Below are 11,328 nucleotides of genomic sequence, written 5' to 3'. Positions count from 1 at the left end.
CTGCCAGCTCCCACCTGGACACCTTCTCCTCCAGGCTCATTCCCAGCGTGGTGGCTATGGTTTGCACAGATGCCAGGGCCCCCGGAAAGCTCAGGGATAGGGATGGCTCAGGCCACCGGTGGGCGGGACAGCCTCCAGGGCTGACGTGTGCCCTTGAGATCCAGTGTGAGTGCAACCCCGGTTGTACCTCCGCGACATGGGTGTAGACGTGCCATGGCCGAGGGTCCAGGGACCTCTCCTCAGCACACTGAGAGAGCAGTCTTCCCACCTCAGCAAGGGGGCCGTGCTTCCCCGGGGTTTCCCTAGACCTAGCAAAAGCCCCATCTGTCCCGAAGCCACCCTCGCCAGACACCATGGATTCCGTCGTCGCAACCCATTCTGTTCTGGGAAGGAGCCGGACCCACCCACTGTGTCTATGGAAACTATGGGTGGAGGGTGTCTAGCATCGGCTCTACCTATGGACAGGTCCACACAATCCCTCCCATGGAGCCAGATGCACATAGAAAGGGACATCCCGAGTGCCTGTGCAGCCCCGTCGCTTGGGTGTCCGCCTGGGCTCAGGTCATGATCCCAGGGTCCAGGATGGAGCCTCAAGTGGGGCTCCCTGCTCAGTGGGGTCCTGCTTCTCTCCTGCCAGTGCGCGAGCTCTCTCGCTCGCTCTCTCTCACCATGCACCCCCATAAATCTCTAAAGCATTTCACAGAAAAGGAAATGCAGATACAGATAATGGTGGACACGCATGTGTGCACAGAGGTGACTAGGGGAGGCAGAGAGGTTGGGGTATAAGGGCCACCTCTCAGAACTCCGCTTCCTCGCAAACGCTGAAACCCACGTGTTGGATCCGGAGGCCTCAGATGAGGATGTCAGCTCTCATCTCCAAGGCGTGTGGGACATGTCAGGGGCATAGTAAACCCGAAGGGACCGACCGCCCCCACCCCCCTGTTCTTCCAAATTTTCCACCGACATTCCTTTCCTGAGGTTCAATGACCAGACAGTAAGTTGCAAAGGAAGCTCCCGTGACAGTGTGACCTCTGTGTGTGTCTACCTGTGAGAGAAAATGAGGTAGAGGGGTCAGGAGACAGAGATAGACAGAGAGACAGAGAGAGACAGTGAGAGACAGAGAGACAGAGGAGAGAAAGAGAGAGAGAGATTTAGAGAAATAGAGGGAGACAAGCATAGAGGGAGGAGGCGACCATGAGGGAGGAGTGGGGAGATTCACTGCCCGCCCACGAGGATCGGGGTTAGGGGTGAATTAGGCCTCAGCTGACACCGTCACGGCCAGATCGCGTGCGTGGAGTGTGCGTCCCTGGGCATCCCCGCGACCCCTTGGAGGAGTGCTCACACAAGCAGCGCCTCCACCAGTGATGGTGGCTGTGTGTGGGGAGGGTGAGTGAGGGCTGTGCGTGTGTCTGTGCCAAGTTGGGAGCTGCAGGTGGGCGTCTTGGTGTCTCCGCAGCCCGTTTCGGGCACAGGCACGGGAAGGATTGCGAATGTTGCGAGACAGGCAGGAACGAAGGGACCGAAGGCCCAGGGGACAAATGACACCACGAAATCGCTCGGGGGAGACAGAGAGATGTTTATTGTAGCCATGGGTCACCCCGTGGAGCTTGAACAGCCGGGATGAGGTTTCCTCAGGTGACTCTTGGCAGGGAAGAGAGGTGACCCGGCTGAGGGAAGACCTGTGACAGGCTGACCGCTAACGTCTGCTGCTTCCTGAATAGCCAGGGACCCTTGAGGGTCCAGGGGCCTGCTGATGGGTCCCACAGAAGGAAAACACATGCACATGCACAAAGGCACACACGCGGCTGAGGTTCTGGAACGCACCCCAGTGGGACCGTCTCACACTGACCGCCCCGAGTGGCTGTGGCCACCCCTCTGGCTGCCACTTGGTGACAGTTGGCAGTGCTCTGGGCAAGATGCCAGGCCAAGGCCCCAGGACATTCCCGCCGTAGCCTGGGACAGGAGGCTGACGGGGGAGACCTCAGGCTTTGCCCCTTAGGCCATTCCCACCCTGACAGCCTAGATGCATCCGAGTCCCTGGGCAACACAGTCCAGACCTGGAGCATGATGGCTGCTCCTCCTGGCCTCAGGCTCCGTCCGGCCCCTGGCTGAACTGAGGGTTCCCCCTCCTCTGAGTCACGCTAGGGCCCCATGTTCCCCTGGATGCCTGAATGAATGGGTTGGGCGTGGGGAGGACAGGTCCTCCCTGCTCCTAGGCCTGAGGCCACAAGGAGTCCTGTAGCATTTCCAGCAGAGCGTGAAAATCGTCCTCGCTGAGGGGTGCTTCCAGGGGTCCTGGAGGTTCGTCCTCCTGCAGAGTCCCCACCCACAAGGGGTGGACATCTTCTTCCATCTCATCGGCTGAGAAAAGCTCTTGTAGGAAACTGGAGGTGTCCGCACACAGCTGGTGTTGTGGGGGCAGCGGGACACATGGCCCTGCAGGAGGGGGAGGCTGTTGCCACCAAGCGGGGCTCTCCCCGGGGGCGGGCTGCTGCCCTGTCCCATCCTGGGACCCTGCTGTGCCCATGACTGCCTGGGAACTTTGGCCCCTCCTCGGCGTGGCCTGATCGGTGCCCGAGGGACCTGCATGACCCCAGTGTTGAGGAGGATCAACAGGCGGAGGCCGCGGGCCAACTTGCGAGGGCAGGGGCGCCTTGCTGGGGTGCTCTTTCGGCTGCTGGCATCTCCCAGGGGAGGGGAGGCCAAGGTCAGCATGACCTGGTGAGAGGCCCCCTCCTGGAGTCAGTTCTGGGCAGCATCGGCTCCCCAGGACTCTGGGAGCAGCAGCGATTCCTCCTTGCCCACCTAAGGTTGGTGTGACCAGGCTGGCCCCCGGAATCAGGCGCCCAAAGCCCCCACAAGAAACTGGAGGGACAACAACCACGGAGGAGACAGGAGGTGTCCCTGCAGCCTGCGTCTGCATGCTTCCCAAGGGATCGAAGGGAGCCAGATTTGGAGAGCTCCTGGGGACCCTTGACAGGTGGCTTTGGTCCAATGGGACCGTCCCGCGAGGACTGGGTTTGTGGTTTGCCGCCAAAGCATTCTCGGGCCCACTTGGGCTCTGCCCTGGGTGCCGAGCTCTTCTGTTCTGAAACCAAACCTGGGACAGAGAATAGGGGTTGTGGCCATCAGGAGGACGGGATGCCAAGTCTGCTTGCCCGTGACCTGCCCTGTCCCACCTCACCCACCACACACACACACCCCGCCCTGTGCTCTCTCCAGGAAAGACGCAGTGAATGGTTGGGGCTGCACCTCAGGCCACGGCTGTCCCTACCTTTCCATGGGCCCTCGAATACCACGTGCACGCCCTGGGCAACCTTGGCCACCTAGCCGGGAGCATACTGGGCCTGTGTCACTTCGCCTGGCAGGTGCTTCTGCTGCTCTTCGCTCCCTGCCCTGCCCTCGCCTTCTTTGCCATTTGCGGCCTGGGGATCAGCCGTGCCCTGAGTCCTGGGACCGAGACTCAGCCGACGGCCTGCCCCACTTTACCCAGGATAGTCCACGTCCTGAGGTCTGCTCCCGGCTGCCCTCAACACCTCTGTCCCCATCTACTCTTGGGTGTGAACGTGTGGAAAACCACATCCTCTGCCTCAGAGCCTTGGACTCATGGCTACGGGGTCTGACTGCAGGCACATCTGTGATGGGCCGAGGGAAAGGCGTGGGCAGCCAGCCCTCCACATCCAGAACAGCTACGTTTGCATCGGCCCTCCCTCCCGTCCTGGCTGGAGGAAAAGAGGAGCTCAGGTGAGCTCCTGGAGTTTCCCCTCTGACCCTGGAAAAGACGCGTCAGAGGAAAGCCAAGGCGTGCCACCTGAAGCAGCCTCCTCACTCACGCTCTTGCACCAACCAAGAGTCTTTCAGAGAATCTGCCTATATCTCCCTGAAAGCTGCCTCACACCTCCCATCCCGTAAAGCGCTGTGTGCAGAACTAAGGCAGAAGAGCCGCACACAGCTGGGCTCCCCGAATCCTCTCCCTCACCTGGATTAGGGCTTGTAATCCCGGCTGATTAGGTTATCCACACAAGCTGTGGCTCCTGGGCAGGATCCGTTTTAGCCCCGTGGTCCTGAGGCCCAGGGCAGCATCACACCGGTCTCCACACAAAGGACGGCAAGCCCACGCACACTAATGGCATCTTGGGGGCGTACTCAATGGATAAGCGGGCTGAGTTTGAAGCCGCTGAGACTACGGCTTCTCTCGAGAGGGGCCAACTTGGACATATTCCCACTTTGGTCCGGTCACCATTTCTACAAGCATGTGTGCTAACCAACATTGAGTTTGGAAATTCTTCCTTTGGACGGGTTCTCCCGGGCTTAGTCAACACTCTGCCCCTGGTGCCTCTGCCCCACACCCCGCGGGTACCCCCTCCCCAGGAGCCCACGTCTCTCCAGCACCATGTAAGGGCCACCTTCCCTTCCACAGGGAACAACGCCCATGACACACTGTAAAAACTCACCTGAATTCTGGCTTCTGGAAGGCCTGTTTTTCTGGCCAGGCTTTCCCTCATACCAATGCCAGGAAACCGCTCCTCCTCAAAGGCTTGAAGGAGGATACTGGTTTGGGATGCAGAAATGGATGTCCGTTTTCTCCTGCCTTCCTTCGGGACTCGACCTAAAGAGAGAACAAGGTTGGAGAGGAGGGCTTGGACGCCAATAGCACAGCCAGTGTGGAGACAGAAGTGGGTGTCAGGGTGTGTGTGATGGTGTGTGATGGTGTCTGAATTCATATGACTGCGTGTGTGTGTGTGTGTGTGTGTGTGTGTTAGAGAGAGAGAGAGAGAGAGAGAGAGAGAGAGAGAGCGCTTTTCTGCATGTTCTCTGTCTTCATAGGCTCTCCTTCCCTGAGCCCAAGGAGACAGAGCCTGGACCGAGCCCCAGAGCCAGCGTTTGAATAACAATGGTGAGTTGATGGAAGAAGAGGCCTGTGTCCTGGCTAGCAGGTTCAGGACAGGAAGATGCAGATACTTCCTGACCCAGAAACAGCCCGCCTGCTGCCTGCCCAGGAATGGCAGGCGGGGTGTCGCCATCTGGGGTCACAAGGGTGGCTAGAGCCTGAGAGCAGAGCTTGGGGCCCTTCCTGAGGCTTTTGCCACGGCCAGGTCAGCACACAGAGACACGTTCCTGTGTCAAGGAGTGGCTCAGGAGGGGACCCTTCTTGGGTGCCGGGGAGTCACCTGGAGGCTGTGCCTTTCCATTCGGTGGCCCTTCTCCTTGGGGAATTCTGGAGTCCAGTCGGCGGCTCTGCCTTAGCTGTCTCGTTCTCTGGTTTTGGAACCAGACCTAAGGGGCAAGAGAAGAAGCAACGTTCAGGGAACACGGGAGGGCAGGAAACCCCACACATGTGGCAGGGACATGAGGCCCCAAGACCAACCAACAACCCAGAGAAAGCCAGAGCTGGCTTGGTGCCTCCAGTGGCACGTGCTATTTGCATGGCCCTCTGGTGTACAAGGAAGTAGGCGTTGGTCTAACCTGAGGAGCGAGAAATGTAGGGAAACCTACAACAGACGGCATGGGGACAAGAGTCATTTCTTCTTTGGTCATCCGCATGGGCAGAGGATGCAGCTCCTGCTGAAGTCCCCTGTAGGGAGCTGAGGCACTTTGACTGACCAAGAAGACACTGGAAACGGGTGTCATTCTCCTCACCAATGGACCCATGCGCAGGCTTCCTCTGCACTGGAGGGAAAAGACAGGTGTGCCGTCATGGATAGGCATACGTGCGTCTCTATGTGTCTCCTCCCCACCCCTGTAGGAGGACTCACAGTGTTTCATGTGGGGAAAGTGATTGGTCAGGACACAGGATCTCTGGGGACACTCAGCCCATGGGCATGGACCTGTCGTCGGGCCTCAGACCTTGGGCCCCAGAGTTCCCTCGTCCCTTGAGTGAAGGTCTTGGAACGACCTCCAAGGGCAAGGTCTCCTAGGCCCCCCACACCCCAGGCCGTAGGTTCTGAGCTCCCCAGCTGACCACGCAGAAGGACGGGCGAACACCTAGCCCCACGTGCGTGCACTCTTCCTCCCCCAGAGTCCGTGAGAAAAGCACTGGGGCTGCCTACCTGGATTCTAGACTCGGAGATGGCCAGCTCTCGGGCCAGGTGTTCTCTGGCAGTGATGCTGGGGTAAGGGTTCTTCTGGAAGAATGCCTGCAGGGCCCCCTTCTGGCTTGCCGTCAACACGAGCCTCCTTCGTCGGGGTGCTCGAGGGAGTGGGCCTGTGTGGGGAAGAGAGCAGCGACGGGAGGAAGGCTTTCAGAGGAGCATCGACCGGTGATGTGCTCTCAGAGCTCCTGTTTCTGGGATGTCGAAAACGTCCCCATCCAGGGGCACCCATCCCTTTGCCACTCATGGACCCACCTAAGCCTGAGGGGGTTGTTCCACTGGACACAGGCCGTTCCGCATCTGCCCTTGGGAATGGGTGATTGTCAAGGATCTAGGGAAAGGGCAGCCTTGAGCTAGGTATGTGATTCCAGGCCAAGGTATGGAGAAGACCCTGGGTGGGGGTCCCGGTGGGCGTCGGGTTTGAAGAGGTGGTGGGGCGGGGTGAAAAGCCCGTCGGGAAAACCAAAGAGGACCATATGTCCACCAGGAAACCTCAAGGGAACATGTGAAAACCCATGCCCACCGTGGGTCCCTTGAGGTGAAAGTTCTACAGTGGTCAACTCGTCTAAGAAGTGATCCACCTTGACCCAATTTCTGCGCCCCGAGGTCCAGCCGGCAGCCTTACAGAAGCGGGGCTCCTGCTGGGAATCTCGGCCCAGTCCAGGGTTCCCTCCCCCCGCAGCCCTATGCAACCCTCTCTCCAGCCCCTTTGCCCAGACCCCAGGGGAGCCCCGCCCTCCCACGGGCGTCCCAGCCATCCGGGTGGTGACTCCTCTTGTGCTTAAGCCTGGAAAGTCGCCAGAGCCCCTGGGCATCCCAGCAGGAGCGGGGCCCCGATGGCCACTCACCGCCGGGGGTGCTGCTGGAGGCCATGCTGCAGGAGGAGCTCGCTCTCGGGGCGCCGGCAGGTCGACTGGGCTGGATGCGGCAGCGCGGGACTTACCACGGCCTGGGTGGCCCCGCCCCAGGAAGGCCCACCCCTCGGCCTTCCCACAGCTTCCTGGGTGGCTCTGCCCTCAGTGGGGCTGACGTTGGGCGGGCCAGGGAGGTCTCCCGGGACGGGGCCTCGGGACCACCCGAAGCAAGAGTTGGAGCTTGGCCTGCGTCGCATGGGCCCGCCCCCTTCCCGGCACCCACAGGCCTCTCGGGATCTCAGCTCAGGCACAGAGACGCACCCTGAGGCCCTGTGCACCGTGTCTCTGCCCGGACCCCTTCGTGGCCCTGGTACAAGGGCTCAGGATTCCGGCCCCACCTCTGGGCGCCCGGCACGAGCCTCCTGCTTCGCCTCCCTGGAAAGTCATTTTAATTTTTTTCCTTCGTTTTTTACTTGTTCCAGTTAAACTCGTGTGGTTTATTTCTTTTCACTTTGGTCATTTTTCATTCGGAGTGTTCCACTTTTCCTTTTTAGGTGTATTTGTAGCAATGACTTTGTAATTTCGAGATACATATGTATATATATCTCCAAATTATATGCATACGTTCATATATATATGGATTTTTTTTTAAACAAACATATACTTTGAGGTCCCCGTGGGTTTTGAACCCTGGGCCCGCCAATCTGGACTGGTCAGCCTCTCAGTCTGGTCTGGAGGCAGCCTCGGAATCTGGGGAACCAGTTTCCAATGACACCAGGCGCCTCCCAGGCGGCTCCCCGGCAGCTCCTGTGAAGCCGCACTGGCCAGCAGGGCAGGAGACGGAAATCAGACCCCTTAGATAGGAGGCCCATGAGCGGGACCTTGGGCGCCAGCCATCGTCCTCCGTGTGCGGATGGGTGGCACCTCGATGGTTTGCCTGTGGGCACGAATGAGCAACAACCTTGAAGGAAAGAACGCAGAGCACCCGTGGACGAGGACCATTCGGGGCAAGTGCGTGTGTTACCACGTCCTTGGGCCACGGAGGCAATGCCCTCCGCAGCCTCATAGGGACTCAGGCCTACCCCGGGGAGAAGAGTGCGGGCTCCGTCCGAGCCCATCCTGTTGTGGTCAGACAGGCTCCAGCTGCTTCCCCTCGCTCTTGACCGCCCTCTGCTGCGCATGTCCGCAGGGACATGAGGTGTCCAAGGAGAGCGTGGCTTAGTGACCTGGGAGACCCGGGAAGACGGGTCCAATCACCTGCAAAGCACATGAGGAAAATCATATCCCCCTTCGAATCTGTACTTTTGTATCCTTCGGGTAAATACCTAGTTGTGCATTTCTGGTCTTGGGGTAGTTCTATTTTGAACCCGAGGAACCTCCATTCTATTTTTGTACGGTGGCTGCATCTGTTTGCTTTCCCACCAGTAGTGTAGGAGGGTTCTCCTTTCTCCCCATCCTCACCAATACCTGTTGTCTCCTGTGCTGTTTCTTTTAGCCATTATGGCAAGTGTCAGGTGATATCTCATTGTGGCTTTGATTTGCGTTTCCCTGATGATGGGTGACATTGAGTGTCTTTCCACGTGTCTGGTGGCCATCGGAATGTCATGTTAGAGAAAATGTCCATTCGTGTCTTCTGCCCATTTTCAGTTGGATAATTCATGTTTTGAATGCTGAGATTTACATTTTGGATACTAAATCTTTATTGGACCTGTCTTTTAGAATTATCTTTTCTCATTCTGTAAGTTGCCTCTTAGCTTTGGTTGTTTCCTTCACTGTGCAGAGCTTTTTATCTTGATGAAGTCCCAACAGTTTATTTTTGCTTTTGTTTCCCGTGTCTCAGGGGCATATCTAGAAAGAAGATCCTATGGCCACGTCAAAGGTGTCACTGCCTATCTTTTCTTCCTTTTATGGTTTCAGGTCTCACATTTAGGTCTTCAATCCCTTTTGAATTTATTTTTTTTATCCATGGTGTGGGAAAGTGTTCCCATCCCATTCTCCCGCATGTGGCTGTCTAGTTTTCCCAACATCATTTGCTGAAGAGACTGTCATTTAACCATTGGATATTCTTTCCTGCTTTGTCAAGTGTTAATTCAGCCTAGAGTTACAGGTTTGCATCTTGTTTCGGTTTTCCATTCTCCTCTATCGATCTAGGTGTCTTCTTCTTGTGCCCGCACTATACTCTTTGGATCACTAGAAAACTGTAATATAACTTGAAGTCTGACTTTGTGGTGCCCCCAGCCTTGATTTTCTCTTTCTACATATCTTTGGCTATTTTCAATCTTTTGTGGTTCCATAAAAATTTTAGGGTTATTTGTTCCGGCTCTGTGAAAAATGCTGTTGCTATGTTGATAGCGATTGCATTGAATGTGCAGATTGCTTTGAGTGGTATAACCTTATTTGCAATATTTGTTCTTCCCGTCCTTGAACATGTAATGTTTTTGCATTTTGTGTCTGTCATCTTCAATTCCTTTCATCAATATTTTATAGTTTTCACAGCACAGGGCATTCACCTCTTTGGTTAGGCTGAATCTTATGTATCTTATTGGTTTCGGTGCTCTTGTGAAGGGGATTGAATCCTCAATTTCTCTTTCTGATGACTCATTATTGTTGCATAGAAATGCAACACATTTCTCCACATTAATTTCATATCCTGCAAGTATTTCAAATTCGTGTTTCATTTCTTGCAGTTTTTTTACTTCTCGCAATTTTTTTGGTGATGTCTTTTGGCTTTCCTACATAGAGGATAATGATTTTGCCCCCTGAGCATGATATTGTTGTAGATATTTGGCATATGGCCTTTATGATGCTGAGGTATGTCCCTTCTATCCCTACCTTGCTGAGAGTTTTTTGTTTTCAAGAAAAAATGCTGTATTTTGTCAAATGTTTTTTTCTGCATCTATTGACAGATCATACGGTTCTTATCCCTTCTTTTATTAGTATGGTGTATCATGTTTATTGAATTGTGAAAATTGAACCAGCCTCGCAACCCACGAATAAATCCCACCAGATTGTGGTGAATAATTCTTTTAATATACTGCTGAATTTGATTTGCTAGTATTTTACTGAGAATTTTCGCATCCATGTTTCATTAGGAGTATTGGTCTGTCATTCTCCTTTTTAGTGTTTTTTTTTTTTTTTTTTTCATTTTTCTCTGGTTTGGACCAACGTAAGTCCGGCCTCATAGAACAAGTTTGGAAGTATTCCTTCAATTTCTATGTTTTGTAAATGTTTGAGAAGAATAGGTATTAATTCTTCTTTAAATGACCAGTAGATGCCCTGGGAAACCATCCTGTCCTGGACCTCCATTTTCTAAGGTCTAAAGTTAGGGTATGTAGACATCATATCGATGGATTGGTTTTTTTTAAAGATTTTATTTATTTATTCATGAGAAAAATAGTGCTTCTGAATTGGCTTTCTGAAATTGAATTGTAATCCAAATTTTGTAACTCTGTGGGAGAGAGGACTGTTTCTGATTCCTTCTTTTGAGGTGAGGTTTTCCTTCTAGTCATTTTGCTCAGTGCAGAGTGTCCAAAAACACGTTGTATTGGGAAAAGGCGAAAAAGAGAGGAGGGAATGAAGGAAAGAAAAGAGAAAAAGAAAAAAGGAAGAAAAAAAAAAGAAAGAAGAAAAAGAAAAAGAAAAAGAAAGAAAGGAAAAAGGGTGGGAAAAACAAACAGAAATCAAAAAGCAAAAAGAAAAAAAAAAACAACAGGGGGAGTATCTTCTGATTCTGTATACTTTAAGTCCCTTGACTTCCCCTGGAACTTGTCCGTCTAGCTGGTCTTCTGGGGGAGGGGCCTGTTGTGCTGATTTTCAGGTGTTAGCACACGGCGGAGCTGCTCAGCCCCCTGCCTGGTGCAGGGCTCAGTGGGGGTTGTTTACCACGTGATGCCCCAGGAGGAACAACAGTGGGGGCGGCAGCTCTGGATCCCTGGATTCAACTCCTGCAGTAACTACAAAGCTCTCCGTTTGCAGGCCCTGGAGGCTCCGGGGCGGGGCCGCTGATCTGCTCAGCTCCGGGCAGGAGCGTCCTCGCTGTCCTGGGCCCTCCCGGCCTCTGCCTGTCCCGGGGGAGGCCGGATCCCGGGCTGTGTCCCGGCGCCCTGTGCTCCGGGGCCTGCGCTGTTGGATTCGCGCTCCCGCCCCGCAGCCCCCTCCGCGGAGCCGCCCCCGAGCCCCCCGAGCTGCTCCGGGCCCCGCCATGCGCACTGCAGCCCTTAGGGAGCTCGGCGCACTCTCCCCGGGGCGCAGGTGTCTGTTAGTGTCCCAGGGAGCCTGAGGGCATCCCCGCCCCTCCTGGGTCCTGCTCTAACTCCCTTGGAGTGCCTTTCAACCCGGGATGATTGGTGAAGCTCCTGCTTCTCCGGGTCGCGGCTTTCCTG

At 55.2% G+C, this 11,328-nt stretch overlaps 1 protein-coding gene across 2 annotated transcripts; it reads right to left on the bottom strand.

Annotated features, from left to right (window-relative positions):
- Window positions 1-1,566: 1,566 nt before the first annotated feature.
- LOC112669458 (double homeobox protein 4-like protein 4) lies at window positions 1,567-9,359 on the bottom strand. Of its 2 annotated transcripts, none has more exons than XM_049096006.1 (5): window positions 6,051-9,359; window positions 5,467-5,670; window positions 5,172-5,277; window positions 4,455-4,609; window positions 1,567-3,100 (listed from the first exon to the last, which is right to left on the bottom strand). In XM_049096006.1, exons 2-5 carry the CDS (start codon window positions 5,650-5,652, stop codon window positions 2,213-2,215), a joined length of 1,335 nt encoding a protein of 444 aa, XP_048951963.1. In that variant the 5' UTR covers window positions 5,653-5,670; window positions 6,051-9,359; the 3' UTR covers window positions 1,567-2,212. The 2 variants fall into 2 exon arrangements, with proteins under 2 accessions (XP_048951963.1, XP_048951964.1); XM_049096007.1 differs by having other exon boundaries at window positions 5,497-5,670.
- Between the last annotated feature and the right edge of the window lie 1,969 nt (window positions 9,360-11,328).

Source organism: Canis lupus, chromosome 17, assembly GCF_003254725.2.
Source record: "Canis lupus dingo isolate Sandy chromosome 17, ASM325472v2, whole genome shotgun sequence".
NCBI lineage: Eukaryota > Metazoa > Chordata > Mammalia > Carnivora > Canidae > Canis > Canis lupus.
This window is presented reverse-complemented; position numbering and strand designations above follow the sequence as displayed.